Source organism: Myxocyprinus asiaticus, chromosome 21, assembly GCF_019703515.2.
Source record: "Myxocyprinus asiaticus isolate MX2 ecotype Aquarium Trade chromosome 21, UBuf_Myxa_2, whole genome shotgun sequence".
NCBI classification, from domain to species: domain Eukaryota; kingdom Metazoa; phylum Chordata; class Actinopteri; order Cypriniformes; family Catostomidae; genus Myxocyprinus; species Myxocyprinus asiaticus.
Genome location: NC_059364.1, coordinates 12,744,833 through 12,764,441, shown reverse-complemented (window position 1 = coordinate 12,764,441; position 19,609 = coordinate 12,744,833). Strand labels below are relative to the sequence as shown.

Genomic DNA, 19,609 nt, shown 5'->3' with positions numbered 1-19,609 from the left:
TTACTTCCCTTAAAGGTGCAATATGTAACAATTTTCATATAATATTTGCCCTTTTTTTGCCAAAAATGAGCCCTTTCTGGACTTCCTATGTTGCCTATTAAAGCCTGTTGACTGATTTTCATGGGAAGGGAGCAGGTCGCTTTTGCCGGGAAAATCCAAAGGATGTTACGTTTATGTGCGCTCCTTAAAATGGAGCGCACATGGAGCGCACTGATAGCTTGAAAAGGTCTTGCCTCAGCGCTTCTCTTCCGCTATTCAACAGCAACAACTGTCTGCAACACTAGGTAACGTTATCTTAGAGATGAAATCCAGTAAACGTCCAGCTGCCAGCACAACACTGACTCCTACACAAACTCAGAGTAAGCCAAAAAAATTAAAATGTATCTACTGAATCCTGTTTGGCTAAGTGGGAATGTGATCGTGGTCGAGCGAAAACTAGAGTGAACATCGGCAGGGCATTTGTTTCCTGGAGGGACCTTCGTTCGGTTTTGGGGATCAAAACCAACCCTGAATTGGCGTTCTTCTTATTGGACAGGTAAGCTTACATAACTGCAAAGCATGTGAAATATAGTGCCATAAGGATTGATCTGTGTAATTTTAGCTTAAATTTAAACTATAATAACACATGAAATGAATGCTAGACAATGTTCAAGATAATGCAAAAAGACCCATTCATTAGTGTAACATAACTTGGTTATACAGAAAATATATACATTCTATTTTTATAAAACAATAGCGCATCGATATATATCAAAATGACAGTTGTGATGGAATCACATCAATACTGAATTGTGTCAACATATTTATAATGTACAGTCTATTTTATAAACAGCTACTGTCATCCACCAAATTTAGCTAACAGCTATTGATAAAGCTGGCTAGCTAGCCAACGTCGACATAGGCTATCGTATAAATGCAGTCAATGTATCATGCAAAGAAAAGTGATTACTTCAAACTACAGTCTTGCATAGTCAGACCTATATCCACACTTTGTTTTAGCCCTGTTCCAGCACTGGAGAGTCAAATAGGATATGCAGTCTCAAAGTTTGTTGTAAAACAATCATAACTGTGTAATTTTAATTATGCTACCTCATCTGTCAGCATGATGTCGGTGAATCATGTTCAGTCTCTTTGTACGTTACGTCATTGTTTTGGTCGATGCTCCCGTTCCTATGGAGTGTGTGCGGGATCACGAGCAACAGGTAGATGGCTGCAGTTCACTTAACGGCCACAGGTGTCATTAATAACAAGGGTTTCTGAATATTACATACTGCACCTTTAATTGTCATGAAAATAATCTCACAATGCAAAAAATCTTAAAGGTCCTAAAATATTACTATTAGATATGAACAACTATACTGTAGATGTGATTGGGAGTCCCTATCTAGATATCTAGGTAAACATATGTCTATGTGTGTCTGCCTACCTTCTTTTCTTACACTAATCCCATAATACACTCTACACACACCCTGCTGGACACACACACACAAACTGGTAACAGTACGTGACTGAGGCAAAGGGTTTTGTAGAAGGCTAATCTGTCTGGAATGCTGCTCTGGATTATAGAGCGAGAGAGAAAGAGAAAGAGAGAGAGCAGGTAACAGGAAAAGTACACAAACACACTGTCAGAAAGGTCTAATATATGTCAGATGTATACTGTATGCTTAACCCATTTAACTCTGATGCTAATGGGAGGGAGAGGGGCTCAATGTAACATGAGCCAGAGATATATGCACATATCACACACAAAAAGAGCATCAGATAGCCACTGATCCCACATAAGCCATTGATCCCACATACTGGAACACTGAACTCATGACCCTGGAAGCCTGCAGGATATAGGTCACTGCTGGGGGGGGACCTACCCTCTGCTCCAATAGAAACCAATTTGACTCCTTTGCTGGCGATGAAGTCCAGAGCTTTATTCACATTGGAAATCTTATGGACTCTCATTTTTCCTCTCTCTGGTTTGGCCAATCGTTCTCCTACAGAAAGAGAGAGACAGTCTGAATGTGCAGGATCCCTAATATTATCACACATATAAGTCACACACAATCCTCTGTCGTCTAAAACAGGTACTGATAGCTTGAAGTGTGCAAATTCCATTTTATGGAAAAAAGTGTTTTTTGGGCCTACTGCAAAAATACGGGGGGAGGGGGGGTCAAAGCACAATGCATGCCAAATTCAAACCTGTGGCTATATTCAGAAGAGCATCCTACCATACTACTATAACTACTTATGAAGTATAGTATATATATACTATGCATAGTATCCAAATTTTCTGTATGCATGGAATGTCCGGATGACCAGGATGACCACCTGAGATGACCTCTAGGAGCAGCATGAGTTTGAGCCCGTCTCTAAAATCCTCCTCAATGTTTTCAATCTGCGTTCCCGCCTTCCGTAGATGAGAATTACACCATGCTGTAAATGTCTGAAAGAGAGAGATTTAGAACATGAGAAATGAAATGAAACTAAAACACAATGCAAATTTAAATGCGACAAATGACCCTGATGTGGAAATTCTGGAAACCAAACCAGAGTGAGAAACACGTGCACTTTTTTCTTAAATGTGGAAAATATCCAGTAAGCACTACAAAAATACAATACATACTTCTATTCTATTCTTTTCAAATCTATTCCAAATCTCATAAATATAGATAATGAAAATACAAATGATTTTTGGATATAGTCATACTGCCCCCAAATCAGCTAATTGTGTGATTGCACATCATGGCCAGTCCATCCATTCATTTTCTTTAGCTGCTTGTCCTATGCAGGGCTGCGAGTCATGCTGGAGCTCCCAGCTGTCTCGGGCCGAAGGTAGGGAAACACCCTGGACATATGGCCAGCCCATCACAGCCAGTTTATAACCTATTAACTCTTTTAAATGGTTCATTTAATTCATTATTTATTCATTCCTGTTTCCTCAGGTCCACTTATAACATTAGGATTTTGTATTTTTATTTTTTTGCTTTAAAAACCAAATTTGGTTTTCCATTACCATTTTCCACCCACTCTCTGACCCTTACAATTTCATGGGTCGTTCTGCTGCTGTGACTTTAAAGGAATATTCTGGGTTCAATACAAGTTAAGCTCAGTCAACAGAATTTGTGGCATAATGTTTATTATCACCAAAAACTGCAAATTTTTACTCATTTCTTCTTTTCTAAAAAAAAAAAACTTTCCACTTTCAGTGGAAGTGAATGGGGCCAATTTTTGGAGAGTTTAACTCAGAAATATGAAGCTTATAATTTTATAAAAGCACTTACATTAATTCTTCTTTTAAAACGTTTCAATTATTTGCGCTGTAAAGATGTTAAAATCATAGTTTTTATGGTCATTTTAGGGTTTTAGTGTTTACATCGTTACGTTGTCGTGGCAACAAAGCTGTAAAATTGGACTTTACACAGAAAAGGTTAGCAAGCGATTTTATCACACTAAAATCATGTTAACATGCATATTTTTCTACATTTTGTGGCTATTCTTTTGAAACAGTATTTCAGAGTATTTTAATGTTTACGGACTGGCCCCATTCACTTGCACTGTAAGAGCCTCACTGTAACTCAGATTTATTGCTTTTTTTTTTAAAAAAGAGGGACGAGTCAAAATTAACTTTTGTGGTAATCAACATTGTTCTGTCGATTGAGCTTAACTTGTATTAAACCCGGAATATTCCTTTAAGACTTCAGTGTATATGCCTTCTTAACATGTGAAATGAGCAACAGTGCTTTGTTGTGAGCTGCGGGTTTGCTGTCGGCTTCAAAAAAGTTTTAACTACCGCATCCTTTCAATAATAGCCTCTTTGCAAAGCCTGCAGTACATGTTCACAAAACAATCCATGGAGAAACAAGCTGCATAAACAGTGGAGGTCATACTGAAATGATCAGGGTCCCAGATACACTTGAGCCACTCATTTCTAGTGATAGGGTCTCTTATAGAAGGATATGCAAAGCAGCAGGTGCTACATATAGCCAAGAAAACAGACTTTCCCACATTTTATGCTTATCGTTAGCTCTCCTCATGTTTAGGAATAACAGTATATATACTACTTCTACAGTATTACCTCAATGTGACTAGGCAGGCCAAGTTTACTTTCAATAAATGGAAGTTTCAAATTTTGAAGGTTATGGTATGAAATCCTCAGGACTCCCCCTTTTTTACCTGCTTTATTTATTTTATACACCTGTACTATGCAAATACATGAATGCTTTTGGTAAAACTGTAATCCTTTACGATCATGCCTGACTGTGAGAGTGTATGGGAGTGTGAGTGTTCTCCACGGGTTGTCATGGCAGCGCTGAGTATCCGTGGTTTCAGGATTCTTCGGTATGTTAGCGAGCTGATGAGGAACAGCTGTGGAGCAGAACAGAAGCTAAACACACACACACACACACACACACAAACACACACACTTCTACAATTGATATGCCGCTTAATGCAATCAGGGACATTTCAATTTACACAACTAAAGGCAGCCAGGAACGACGGCTAGAACTGTGTTCTGATGTCTGTTCCAACTTCTAGAAAGTTCTAGATCAGAAAGCGAGGTGGGCCTGCTACATAACAGGATATAACCAATCTCATTGGGTGGGCTGGAGTGTGCAGTTCAATGATGGATTATGGGTAACAGGGGGCAGGTCAGGTGAGAAACAGTGTGGAATTTGGCAGCTACTAACAGGAAATGCTGTAACATGGGAATGTCTGGAGGCAAATGTGAGTCAAGCAGCAGTGTTTTGGATTCATTTAAGAGGCAGTTAGCAGATGCTGGTTTAGTAGCACACACATACAGCAGCTATTACTGTCAATACCACAGTAATGTGAATCAAAATGTAAAAGACAAAAGACTAAGTTTGGGAACAGATAAGCCGGTTCTTTTTCTGAACTGGTTCCATTTTTCAGGAACCATATGCTTTTCATGACTTTCGGTTCTGTTAACGGCTCTTGAACGTCCATTTTTCTGCTAATATGGACATCGTGCTTAAATACTCTGACAGTGTTTCTCAGCGACAGCACTGCCTTTACTGATTCTACAGCTAAAAAACACAGCACTACCAGTGTAGACCTGAAATATGACTTCCATCATGTCCAACTCAAAATTAACCAAGAACCGTTCTTGTGTTATGTAATCCTGAGACATAAATCAGGCAGTGCAATTACTGATTGGTTGTTCATTAGACAATGTGTAGTTAAAGACAGGCCTATACATTATGATTTTTGTGGAAAACGCATAATGAGAAATGTTTTAGAATATTTGTTTATATTTAGGAACAATTATTGGATTGCATATATGCCTCTAAAAAGTATTTGAAAAATCATTAAAAAGTCTGTGTAAGTTCGCCTTTTGAAAGAATTGTATTTATTTTATCTCCAATATGTTTTATCTGCTCAGTTGAAATCTGAAATGATCTAGTCATTCGGGAACACACTGCTGAGGGCACTTATGCAATAAAAAATGTATTTCTTATTTCAAAATATTTCTTCCTAAAAAAGTATAATCATTAATGGAATTGTTAAGCAATCAGAATTGTCAAATTCCTTATGATTCCCACACCTAAAAAAAGAGCCCCTGTGTCGGGTGTGAAAATCTAAATGAAAATGTAAAAATGCAAATAGGGTTGTGTGAGGATTAGGTGTGTATCAAGAAGAATACAGAACGTGTAGGAATTGCACAATGAGCACATAACATGCACAAATGCACACAAAAATAAACACAAATACACCAAAACAAAAAGACACATTCACACACGGCCACATAAAATATGCATAGACATGTAAACGGACACACACATATACAAATGCATGTAAATATAGCCACACAGACAGCAGCCATCTCTGCTCACTCAGAAGGAATGCTGCTAGATTTCCTCACACCTACATGAGAACAATTCTTCATTGCAGCTAAGAAGGGGGCTCACTCTATAACCTCTATTTCCATCTATAACTCCGTCCCTTGCCTATTTTTCCTGCTCTTACTCTTTCATGCTCTGGTGTGAAATACAGCACAACTTGTTGTGGGGTTGCTATAGCAACTACGTATGCCAGAAAAACTACAAAACAAATCAGCCATTCCGAGTCACACACATACACACAAACAAACTCCACCATATGCCAGGAAAGAGACCTGTGCATTTACTGCTATAGGGAAAACTCACAGTTGCCTCAAAAAGTATTTGGACACCCTAAAATGTATGAATTTTACTGCATTAGAAACAAAATATCAAACCAAGTGGCATCTGCAATACAAATTATGCTATACCTTTCCTATCTTATATTGTTTTATAACTTAAAACCTAAAAAACGTCTTTTTTTATGTTTTGCTTGAAAGGTGTTCTTGTGCTGTCTTTAAAACAAACACCTCCTGGTTTGATATTTTGCTTCTAATGCAATCACATTTATTATACATTTCTTAGTGTCCCTTTTTAAATTTTTAGGGTCACTGTACACACATTCTTAGTTTTACAGATAGAAAGAGACACAGAGAGAATGAGCGAAGCATCTACAGGCCTCTTGTATCACAACACAGTGGCCTGTGTACTCATATTAGCTCTGTCTGCCTACTCAGGTGTTTTTGTGACAGGTATAACAGCTGTTACCTGTGTACACAAAATGCTGACTGCACACACACAAATACATACACACAATGACATAAACTCCTGCAAACAGACCCCATTATTCTCATATTTGCACTGATGAATATACAATATACCAGTGTAATATTTGCAGTACAGTAATGTTGTGTTAAAATATCTTTACAATGATGAAATGCCTGGCTTGCCATCTCTCCATCGGTGCATCTTTATAATTAGTGGTGCTTGCTAAGGCATCGCTATTACTATTGCTCATACTGTGGTCTAGGGATCTAAACAAACACCACACCTAAGTTTTAAACTGTGGCATGTAACCGCTCCATTTGTGCTTCAAACAGCAACCAGCTAGCAGTACCCTAACAACCCAGAACTCCTCAACAACCACGCACAACAGTTTAAAGTGTTTTTATTTATTTTTTTTTTCAGAAAATGTAAAAATCTAGTTTTGTTTCTATCTTTCTTTTTCTGTCTATTAAGACTGATTACACTGTGAAATTGGCAATAGGAGGCTGAAAATTCTGCTGCTGAAATCGGTCTTTGCTTACCGAAATTCGAACTCCTGTCCCCAGTGGCCGAAGATGGAAGTGTTGAGGTGAAGTGTCCACAGAGTGGCACCAAAAGTGCATTGTATTTTTAGTTGTAAATGATGTAATAGTCAACAGGAATGCATTTTTATTAGCCCTACAACCTCACCCAAGCCCTAAACCTAATTGTCAGTTGAGTAAAAATATTTAACCTCTGAATACCGCTTACTAGGGATGTAGACGGTTACCCAGCATTAATAATTGTTCGACTAATACTACTGTTTAAAAATTAACCAAGAGGTTAATTAAAGGAAGAACAGAGAGCTAATTTGATGGGTTTAACATGTAGGGCATATTATGTACACATGAGGGAGCTGATAACACATAAATCACTGTCTTCCTCTCAGTCTGAATGACAAGGATGTGGGACTATTTTGTCCATGAAGACGACATGTTCCATTGCAAATTGTAAAATAGGACTTTAAAGTTTAGTAGTAGCACAAGTACAATGTGGTACCACATAAAAAAAATTTAAAAACCTGCAAGCCTCTACATCTATGAGCATATGTTTACAGCCCCGCATTTAACTTATGTTGCACAGGAGACGGGATGGGTGCTGCGATGCACGACGGGATGTCAGTGCCTTCTGAGCGGGTTCTCGGGCTTACCGTTATCTGGCTGCATACCATAATGACCCATGCCCATGTAGAAATGTTGATTTTTATAAACAAAAATTATTAGGATTGCCCAGCAGCACAATATGTGGGTAGGCTATGTTTTTATTCTTCCATTGTTAATCTGCCAAAAGTTATCGCCTCCTAGGTTAATTAGGCGTGCAAGCGATCCATTCCAAATTTATTTGTTACGAAATATACTGTTGTTCATTCAAATGTTGATGTATTAACTATTGCTAAATATGTACATCTGTCATGTAAGCCTATTTTGTTTCAGCCAGTATAGACCTTTGTCATACCTGTTTGGTCACTTGTTTGATTCATGGCTAATCGGTTACCCGGTTATTAACCAGTTAATGCTGGCGGTTACTCGGTTAAAATAATTTGCCAAAATTTGCATTCCTAGCGCTTACCATTGTTTATGTGAACACAATTACTTCCTCGTGGTTCCCATGGGACCAGAACCCATGTCATGAAGATTGTACATGCAACATACTTTCAGTAGCGCAAATGGGAAAGGAGAATATGTTTGAATTGATGCAAAAATGTCTGATGGGCATGGTGCTTGTCTGTAACTCGGCAGTATGGGGTCGATTTCAGGGTACATTAACTTTGGGAAGCAGATGTCTTTTTTCTGTGTGATTATTTTGGTCTGGTTTGCTTTCTCTCTCTATTTGTGGGCTGTTTGTTGGTGTCTGTTGGTTTTCTCTTCTCCAGACAGGAAGTGCTAATCAGCCTGAGATATGCAGCCCACTGTCTACGTTCCACACACATTCCACATTTGCCCACATACACACACACACACACACACCACCACCACCACCTTCTAAGGTGAACTTGTCCCTTATTTTTACATTTACAGACACACAGTTTAATTGATCATTAATTTAATTAGCAACATTCTGTCAACCATGAGATTGAGTTAGAGCTGACTCAGTCTGATCACTGTTTTCACCTTAATTGAAGTTAAAAAACACGCTGTATATGTGCGGTATAAAGTCTATTGGCTTTGGTAAGTCAGCACTGCAGCACAACAAAGTCTGGGGCAATGTTTTAAAATAAAAAAACTTTTATCAGAGGAACAATAATACCTGTTTCTCAGTAACTCTGCAGTCAAACACAAGGAACAAAGTCCATGTTTTGAGCACATCATCATGTTAGGAGCAGCTCGTGATAAATTATTTGCATGAAGAGCTTGACTTTCACTAAGATAAAAAGCCTGACTTGACATATTTGACTCTTTAAACTGCACAGCCTTCATACCATGATTAAATGAACACACAAAAAGATGCACACACATCAACAAACTGTATCCAACAGCATCTTGGTCTGGCTCGAGCACACACTCACAGTCTCAGTAAATGAGGCGACAGCATTTTCATTCAGCATAGATGTATTCAGACTGTGCTTTTATTGGCTGAAAGAGCACAGTGAGGGATAAAGTACCTCATCACGTCCTGCATCAATCTCCAGGGCAGAAAATGGCAGAAACAGAGTCTAGGACATCTGTATTGGTTATAGATGTGTTATATGTGTAAAGATACACTGTGCATGTCAGTATGTCCACAGAAAGATCCTTCTTAGCTAAAAAAAAAAAACAGCCCCCGAATCCCCCATGGGACACTAAACTTACCCTCTCTAATAGAGGAAGAGAGACAAAAGAGAACAAGTGAGAGAGACAGAAAAAGGAAGAGAGAACTGATTGGGACCAGCAGACTTAGTTTAATTCTTTAGACTGACTAAAAGCAATAGGAGGTTTATCTCCTACTACATTAACCCTTTAGTACCCTAAACACACACACACACTGGGAAAATACTTACTGCAAACAACATCGCAACCGTAAACATTGTATGTATAGACAAGAGTAGATTGTAAGACAGAAAGTAAGACCCTAGATTCATGGGAAGACCTCTAGATCTCAGATCCCAACAGTGGCTACGTTTACATGTAGGCCTACACCAATAATCTGATTATTGCAATAATCCGAGTATAAGGAATAATAAGATTAAGATGTTTACATGATTTGGGCAAACCTCTTCAATCCAGTTTACATGCTACTTGCCAATACTCTTTATTGCTTGGAAAAGTGATGTTTTAATGCTTTTTATTAAATAATATTACAAAAAATATCTTGTTGCAAATATGTATCTTTAAATACAGTTTGACATAAGGAAAATTAGTCAGTCAGTTTGTGAGTCTGAACGATTTATTAAAAGAACCGGTTATTAAGAGTCATTTTTGACTACACTGGATGAGCTGTCTCATTTGATTCACTAAAAATAATCGGTTCATATGAGTCATTTGTTTATCGGATTACACTGGTTGCTCAGTCTGTTTCGATTCACTAATGAGAATTGGTTCATAAGGGTTACTTGTTTGTGAATCAGAATACACGTGCTGGATGTTGCTGTGTTCTGCCCGCGAGGACAAACTCGTTTGAAAGACATACTTGCCATTTTTTGGTGGAATATGGTCTTTTTATCTCACCAAAATTCAATTAAAGCAGTATTCGGATGCCAATTATTTTACATGGGGACATGAGGTAATTCCAGCATTTACAGGGGATAGTCAGTGATTTTATTGCCGTCCGAATCCGAAATGTCTGTGTTTTTCTCCCACCTCCCGCGAGAAAATTCCCAGCCAAATTACTTACTTTTTAGACAAACACCAAGGTTGTGTGGTAATTTAATTACCGTCCAAATCCACATTTCTGAGTTTATAATCCAAAAGCCGTTTTGGAAATCCTTTTTGACCACTGCTAAGTGCCGTACGTTTGCGCTGCACGTGGTAACAGCTCTGGCGGTAATGGACAGTTGTGAAAGTTGGGAGGATTGTGTAACAGAATACTTTTAATAATTCACAATAACAAAATGATGTCACTGCTCCACCATAGTGAGTGGGAATTCTTAAGTAGAAGGGAAAGAAAAACGAGAGCCAGATCACGTAAACTTTTTAAATGGTCCATTATTATGGCAGCAATGTAATAAAATTGTAATATATCACATTTTAATGTAGAAACGTTTACTAAATACATTTATACACAGAGCTAGCATGACTATTTGTTTATACGGGTCGAGTAGTCCCAGAAAAGTTGCCGGGTTAAAGTCTTATTTTAAAGGTTTAATTTCCACCTCCACTTTTTAAACACTGACAGATAATTCCAAATGAGGTCCGTCATTTTGATAGATAAAACATAAGAAAACCATTTTTACTATAGCTCCTCAAATTTCATTTGAACTATCTTTACTGCAACTGGCGCAACTGAGGTGATGCAGGTGACGAAACAGATTTATTTGGCTGCATTGATAAACAGTCTTGTCCCTACTGTTTCTTGATTTGTTTAATTGCTGTGCAAGAAACTGCCGTTTCACATGAAGCCGAGAAGTACAGCTTCTTCTGTTTCACGATGTTTTCGCACATTGGTCAGACTGGAAGAAATGCGATTAAAGAGTTTACATGCCAGAATGAAGCGATTAAAATAGGAGTACTCCACATATCTTACTGCGATTATCATTACTCTGATTATTAGCATAATCCCAACATCATAATCCCAATATTCTGTTTACATGAGCAACAGTTTAATCGCAGTATTGCTTTAATCACATTGTAATCACATTATGAGGGTGCATGTAAATGTAGCCAGTGTGTGGCAGGTGTGGCTGACTCACATTCAATAGAGCTAAATAGTTTTTCCTGTTTTTGAATACTTCCTTATTAGAGAAGTCAGCATCTTCAAACAGAACCACTTAGGCTAAAGGCCTGCCAGGAGAATTAAATTACTGCAGGAGTGAAACATCCAGTAACACAATGGAACTGTCTGCATGCTGCATGGCACAGCAGAATGGATTTCAGTATTTATTGACCTGTTTTAGTGACGTCACATTTTCCTCGCAACCTCCATATTTGTGACCATCAGTGGGAAGAAACAATGGCAGTGAATGGAAAAACACCCATGAAACGATATAAAGAAAAAAAACCCAGTTAGCACAAATATTGCCAAATTTGACTTTCACAGACATTTAAATATATTTTATCCACGATTTATCTCTGTACGCCGGCAAGTCTGATGTGTGACCAGCGAGTACATCACCATTAACATCTCTCATTCAGAAATGTTGTAATCTGATTTGGTCACAACATCACAAAACTTCTGTCTGTATAAATGTAAGAGCTGCTTTCAACTTAAAGAATACACAGAAAGCAATTGAGGCATATTAGTGCACAGTTGAAATCAGAAGTTTACATACACCTTAGCCAAATACATTTAAACTCAGTTTTTCACAATTCCTGACATTTAATCGTAGAAAACATTCCCTGTCTTAGGTCAGTTAGGATCACTACTTTAAGAATGTGAAATGTCAGAATAATAGTAGAGAGAATTATTTATTTCAGCTTTTATTCCTTTCATCATATTCCCAGTGGGTCAGAAGTTTGCATACACTTTGTTAGTATTTGGTAGCATTGCCTTTAAATTGTTTAACTTGGGTCAATCGTTTTGGGTAGCCTTCCACAAGCTTCTCACTATAAGTTGCTGGAATTTTGGCCCATTCCTCCAGACAGAACTGGTGTAACTGAGTCAGATTTGTAGGCCTCCTTGCTTGCACACGCTGTTTCAGTTCTACCCACACATTTTCTATTGGATTGAGGTCAGAGCGTTGTGATGGCCACGCCAATACCTTGACACAACTTTGGAGGCATGCTTGGGGTCATTGTCCATTTGGAAGACCCATTTGTGACCGAGCTTTAACTTCCAGGCTGGTGTCTTGAGATGTTGCTTCAATTTATCCACATAATTATCCTTCCTCATGATGCCATCTATTTTGTGAAGTGCACCAGTCCCTCCTGCAGCAAAGCACCCCCACAACAGGTACTATTGTTTGTACAGATGAACGTCGTACCTCCAGATGTTTGGAAATTGCTCCCAAGGATGAACCAGACTTGTGGAGGTCCACCAATTTTTTGTCTTGGCTGATTTCTTTTGATTTTTCCATGATGTCAAGCAAAGAGGCACTGAGTTTGAAGGTAGGCCTTAAAATACATCCACAGGTACACCTCCAATTGACTCCAATTAGCCTATCAGAAGCTAATTGGCTAATTGGCTAAAGGCTTTACATCATTTTCTGGAATTTTCCAAGCTGCTTAAAGGCACAGTTAACTTAGTGTATGTAAACTTCTGGCCCACTGGAATTGTGATATAGTCAAATAAAGTGAAACAATCTGTCTGTAAACAATTGTTGGAAAAATTACTCATGTCATGCACAAAGAAGATGTCCTAAACGACTTGCTAAAACTATAGTTTTGCTAATATGAAATCTGTGGAGTGGTTAAAAAAATTAGTTTTAATGACTTCAACCTAAGTGTATGTAAACTTCTGACTTCAACTGTATATGACTAATATGTTTACATTGTAGTTTGGTGGTGTAAATAAAGTCTGTGCTTCATAATCTTATGTGTTGTTTATTGACTAACATTATTACATACACATTAAATATATAGAACTGTATGTTGACAATATAGTGCTTTTATTTATTTCAATGTGTTACAATTATGACATACTGTACCTTTATACAGTCTGGGTGTTATGAATTTAACATCGTCCTATGTGCTTTTCCAGTTTAATTGTATCCGACTGGATTATTTTATAAATTTAATTGACACATGTAATGACAATAAATGTCTGAATAAATTATTAGTGTTATCCGTGCTCTCCCCATTCATCACTGCTTGACTTATAAAGATAAGGTTTTAATGAAAGAAAAAAAAACATGGTCACATTTTATATTAGGTGGCCTTAACTACTATGTACTAACATTAAATTCATACAAGACTACGTATTTACTGTGTAACTACATGTTGTTCTGCAAAATATCCACATTTGCTGCTACTGAGGTTGAGGTAGGGGTAAGTTTAGGAGTAAGGGTTGGGTTAGGGTTAGGATAAGGGGTTAGAGTTAGGTTTTGGGGTAAGGCTGGTTTTGGGGTAAAATAAAGAGTGTAACTACAAATGTAATTAAATGCAGGTACTTTAAATGTAATTACAATGCAACAACAAGTATGTACAAAAAAAGTACATTGTATCAAATGGTTATGTACATAGTAATTAAGGCCACCTAATATAAAGTGGGTCCAAAATCATTTTGGCTCTGGTAAGTAAACAGCAGTATCACTTTTTCAAGCGTTATAAATAGAAACAAAAATTCTGCCGTCTTTTGTCGCATCCCACAGCGCGGCACACTGAAGGTCTATGGAATTTTGGTCACAAACATGGTGACGCCGTCATACAGTGACGGTCTACAGAAACAAGTCAATATTACGGTTTGAAGACATTGTGAGAGGTGCTTGTCTGTGTAAAACTTGCCACTATGATGCTAGGGTGTTTTGGGTGGTTGCTTACTGGTCCAAGTCAATAAAAAGCCCACCCTCAATTCTCTGTAATATTCTGCTCCCTATATATGACTTGGGTCCTACTTTCATGTCAGTCTTTGGGATTTTTTGTTTGATTTATGGACTACCTGACAAAAATCTTAAATCTGACCACTGCTTAGAAAAGTAAGGGCACACCTCTTCTCAGTTAGCCACATAATTTGAGGTATCATTAATGTCCGTAATGACAAACATTGTGGGGCATGTTACGAGTTGCTGAAGTTTAATACTTACAGTTAGTTGTTAAGAAAAATCTTAGCAAGGTTTATGAAGCAACACTATTTAGAATCTCTTTATAATCTATTTAGAATAGAGCTGTTCACATTGTAGTCCAAAAACTTTAAAGAGAATTAGCATTTTCTAGTGCTGGGTTCCCTCTGGATTTCCCTATGAGTTTGTATAATGTCAGTTTTGGATTTATGACTAAAATAAGGTCTGTGGTAAATATTACTTGAAGATACTTGGATGTTTTTTTCTACATCATAGATTACACAGTCATACCTCAAACCTATATTTTAAGGTTGCCATTTAAAAAAAGAAAATCAGTTTGCTAGGTAAGAACTACTACGGTTTTCCGTATTTATTTGTAGTCCTTATCTAGCAACTCCTTAGCACCATACCTTTTTTTACAATTTACATTTGAGGTATGAAAGTGTGTAATTTATGTTGTAGAACAAAACATCCAAGTATCGTCAAGTACTGTTTACCACAGACCTTATTTTACTCATAAATGTAAAAACCCATTATAAAAACCCATAGGAAATTCCAGAGGGAACCCATGGCGAATTAGCCTTCCAGGTTTGCCAACAAATGAGTGCTGCATGTCATGTCTTGTCCACATCACAGAAGAAGACACGCAGATGAAGATGAAGTGGGCTCAATGTAATCAGTGTTGGAGCGTTTCTCTATAAATGAACATTATGTTTTCTGTATACACCATGATAGTATGTTAAAGTACAACATGACAACAAGCACTTTTGTTCTGCTGGTCTACTTGTTTCATCTCAACCTACAATTATATCAGTGATTGCAGGGAAAGCATTAAGGCACATTCAGCTAACATCTCACCAGCACCAGAAAAACTGTTTGTTATGAAGGCTACTGTGTTTATGCAGCGTGTTATGGTTTGACTTACTTTCAAATAAAAAAATCAGTTCAAAGGTCCGAAATTTCCCACAATCCACAACGTGAAGTTTTAATGAATCAAATATGTACTGTATACAAGTGATATATCTTGAATACAAGTTATGATTAACAGTTATTCATTAACAGTAATTAAACAATTCACAAATTTGTACTAAACATAGCCTATGTATTAAAATACACTGAACTAAATATATTTTAAAAGGAAAATGCCAATACTTGCATTTATTAAGTGTATTAATTTAAATTATATTTAAAGAGTAGGCTACATGCACATAATATCTGGAGTCCTCCACATGCATTTTGCGGTATTAACGTTAATGATTAATCAATTAATTGAAAGTTAATTTCCATGACGATCGATTATGAAAATGTCTGAAAATTGCCCCTAACCTGGAACATTCCTGTAAGTATGAGTGAGAACAGAAGTGTAAATCAATGTAAACTGACACACAAATCAATACACAGGATGGTCAGTGAGACTAGTTAGAACTCTGTCTGGTGTCATTTGATTTTTAAGTGGGGTAAATAACAATTTGAAACTGCCAAAACACTGGATACCATCTGTCCTCTCTGATTGGCCAAGTAAATGGGGGAGGGACACCTAAACAAAACAACGAACACCTGATCTCTCATATGAGGACCGGGGGAAAAGAGAGAAAAAGAGTTTACAAGAGGTCTTGCTACTGTTTAGTCTTCCTGTTTTACAGTGAATCACTTCACACCTGTCCAGCCCAAGGGGCTTTTCCTCAAGATGCACACACACACACACACTCACAGACCAACACAAAGGTTGATACACTGTAAAATGTGTGTTAATGATTCTTTTGGTCCAGTCTGAACTTGCTGAAGTACTTGAATGCATAAACATTCTGATGGTTCCTCAGATATTTTTGTAATTTGGAGGCCACGGCTGCCCCAGACCTGCAGTGTGTACGTGTGTGTTTACAGAACAGATTTTTCTCATTTTACTACTGCCCTTTCAGCCCTGTCAGAATGCAGAACAATAAACAATTTGTCTGGCACACATTTGCATCATTGAAATCATAGAGTGTATTTAATGAGCAACACTTTGCCTGTTTAAAGGGTAGTTCACCCAAAAATGAAAATCATTTTGAGAGAATTTTTAGAAGAATATCTCAGCTCTGTGGGGCTATACAATGCAAGTGAATGGTGGCCAGAACTTTGAAGGTCTAAAAAGCATATAAAGGCAGCATAAAAGTAATCCAAACGACTCCAGTGGTTAAATACATGTCGTCAAAGCGATATAATAGGTGTGGGTGAGAAAAATATCAATATTTTAGTCCTTTTTTACTATAAATTTTCCTCCCTGCCCAGTAGGTGGCGATATGCACGAAGAATGCAAAGCAATACAAACAAAAGACGAAGAATGTGGAAGAGAAATTGGAGATTTATAGTAAAAAAAGGACTTAAATATTGATCTGTTTCTCACCCACACTTATCATATCACCTCAGAAGACATGAATTTAACCACTGAAGTCATACTTATATGTTTCCTTTAAGTGCTTTTTGGAGCTTCAAAGTTTTGGCCACCATTCACTTGCATTGTATGGACCTATAGAGCTGAAATATTCTTGTAAAAATCTTTGTGTTCAGCAGAAGAAAGACATCTGGGATGGCATGAGGGTGAGTAAATGATGAGACAATTTTCATTTTTGGGTGAACTATCTCTTTAAAGCAGTATGGAGCTGACATGTGTGGTTATTTATGAACAGTAGTGAAAGTGAAAAAACACCTCAGGGCTTTTTTTATGGTTGTGTGTGTGTGTGTGTGTGTGTGTGTGTGTGTGTGTGTGTGTGTGTCTCTCGCTCTCACTTCCATTTGACCAAGCACACAATCACACCAAAACATATGGTTCATAATAGCAATTGTGTCATAACATTCAAAATATGATGATCCTGAACTACTGATGCATAACTTCTTTAGGGGGTTCGTCTCTCTTAATATTCAGTTACGTAAGTATGATCATGGCTAGTCTAGTATAAAACTCTTGCCACATGATTTTGTAAGGGGTTTATAGCAGTATGAGTTGACCTGAAGGACTCTGCCCCTGCATACCTGAGCATGAGTCTTTCCCGCCGGTAGCTGATGACATCATTCAGGAGCCTACAAGCTCTCGAGGAAGGAAAAAAGGGAACGGGTGAAAGTTTTCCAGCAGCAGTGTACGGGGTCTGTTATTACCATTTTTGGGCAGACTCGCTCCCTGACAAGCCCAGCCCAAACCGCAGCAGATTCCAGTACTTGTTCGCTTTTTTTCCCTCCCCCTGTTTTGCAAAGGGGAGGAAATACACTGTGGGGAACTCATATTTCACATATTTTTAAGACTTCTCTGTAAAAAATCACCACAAACTCACATTTCAACCCGTCCTCCCAACAAATAGCTCCGTTAACGGAACTGTCATGGGCCACATATTCGTTAAAGCGCCAGCCAGACAGCGTCTCCGCGCCGTGACTGGAGCTCGAGCTCTCCGCGCGCACAGCGGATCATTTATGAGTCGCATCCAGAGCGCGTGTCACTGACATCTGTTGCTCGCGGTGTCCAGTGATCAGGGTTCCGATCGTTTGAGTAGGGGCGGGCCCGTGACAACGCTCGAATAAATGGACAGACGGACGGGAGAACAGGAACATGCGCAGTTCGACAACAGATGTTCCTCAAGTTTCTTATGCTAAATGCTTCTAATGCCTTATAAACATTTAGAGTGTCGTGCAATAAAACCTTTTGATGGTCTTCTATCTATAAACACACATGCTTGAGACGTGTGGCGTAGTGATGAATAAACAAATCTAACACACAAAATATACACATTCATGCATGAGTTGCTGTGCAAAGCCAGTTTCTGGACCAACAGCCCCTATAAATCCCCACGGTATCCACATTTCGACATGTTATTTTTCTGCTGGTTTGCAGAAAGGTTACCCGTTAAACCGGAGGCTAAGATACTATAGTATACCTTTCGTTGCTGTTTCTCCCAGGCGGGGTCGAGTAGCATATCCCGGTCCCAATCGTCTTCCTGCTGCATGTAGTCATTTTCTCCATCGTACTGATGATGATAATGTTGCTGATGATGGTGATCCATGCTAAACTACCGTTCCCGTCCCTCCGGTCTCTCTCTCCTACAGAGCGCTGCCGCGGCTCAGTAACACTCTCGTGCGCACTTAAGACGATGTGCACAAAACTAACGGCCCGGTAAACGCGCTGCCTGTCGCTGCCTCGCTTATCCTGCCCCGTTCACTCGCCCCAAAGTCCGTGCCTCCTTGTTCTTTCTCCTTCTGTCCGTTTTTTCCACCGCCGCTATCCAGAATGGCGAGTAGGCAGAACCTCCAGCACGAGCATCGGCAGCAAAAAAAACTTAGCTGTGTCAGAAAAAAAAATAAAAAGAAAGACTTGGAAGGGCGTCTGATTGGCGATTGCGAGAAGTCCTAGAGCCCGCCCACTAGCAAAGGCTCGGTGATGATTGGCTAATCTCGCTGTCCATTCATATAATTGGTGTAGGTTGTCTGCATGGACGTAGGTTGAAAAGCTTTTAGGTAGGATTGTGGTGCTTCAATTGATTACAGGATGATTTACTCTGTAGTGTTCAGTTATTTAATGATATGTAAATAATGGCGTAGGTGGTAGCCTGTTATGTCTATTATGTCTATTATAAATCCATCAATGGTTTCCTCCCTGCCCTTCAGGTGACCACACCCTTGTGGTTGTTATATCTCACCTTGTCTCAGGTAACAGTACTCAGGTTCCTCTTTAGGAAGTCGAAAAGTAATGGGGGGTGGGGTGTACCACGGGGGGTATCACAGGGGGTACCACATCCATTAAAAAACCCTACATACTATATTTTTTCATCACCAATGTGCTTGTGAAAAATGCATTTCGTCATAAAAGATGGGAATGAAAACAAAGTGAAAGTGGAAGCTGGCTTTGTGGTCAGATATGTCACAGATCAAGGCAACCTGTGGTCAGACCTTATCCATAAAGATGTCTGCCTAGACTTGGCAGGGGATATCCCTCACATCCATCACATCCTACTTTGGGGAAGAAAGGCTATGAATCTTAAGATGAAGAGATTTCCTCCATTGAATCCCTGAGAAGGTAATTTCTGGAGCAGGATTGAAATGATTAGTTTTGTTTATTCAAAGCATGTTTGTACAGCTATTAGGCGCTCTGGTGCAAACATAAAAAATGTTCGCCTTATAAATACCTGTATGATTATACTGTGAGTATCTGAGGCTCTAGTGT

The 19,609-nt window shown here is 38.5% G+C and overlaps 1 protein-coding gene across 4 annotated transcripts in view; it reads right to left on the bottom strand.

Moving 5' to 3' along the window:
- LOC127411638 (alpha-actinin-1-like) overlaps positions 1–18,732 on the bottom strand; it is a 39,601-nt gene extending 20,869 nt beyond the window's left edge. For 2 of the 4 annotated variants that reach the window (XM_051647341.1, XM_051647342.1), the window contains exons 1-3: positions 18,327–18,731; positions 2,320–2,434; positions 1,866–1,985 (exon numbers count right to left, since the gene is read on the bottom strand). In XM_051647341.1, the coding sequence (XP_051503301.1) occupies positions 1,866–1,985; positions 2,320–2,434; positions 18,327–18,452 (361 nt within the window). In that variant the 5' untranslated portion in view covers positions 18,453–18,731. Of the gene's footprint in view, positions 1–1,865; positions 1,986–2,260; positions 2,435–18,326 lie in introns of all 4 variants that reach the window. The other 2 variants (XM_051647344.1, XM_051647343.1) reach the window with 2 other exon arrangements.
- Positions 18,733–19,609: the final 877 nt, after the last annotated feature.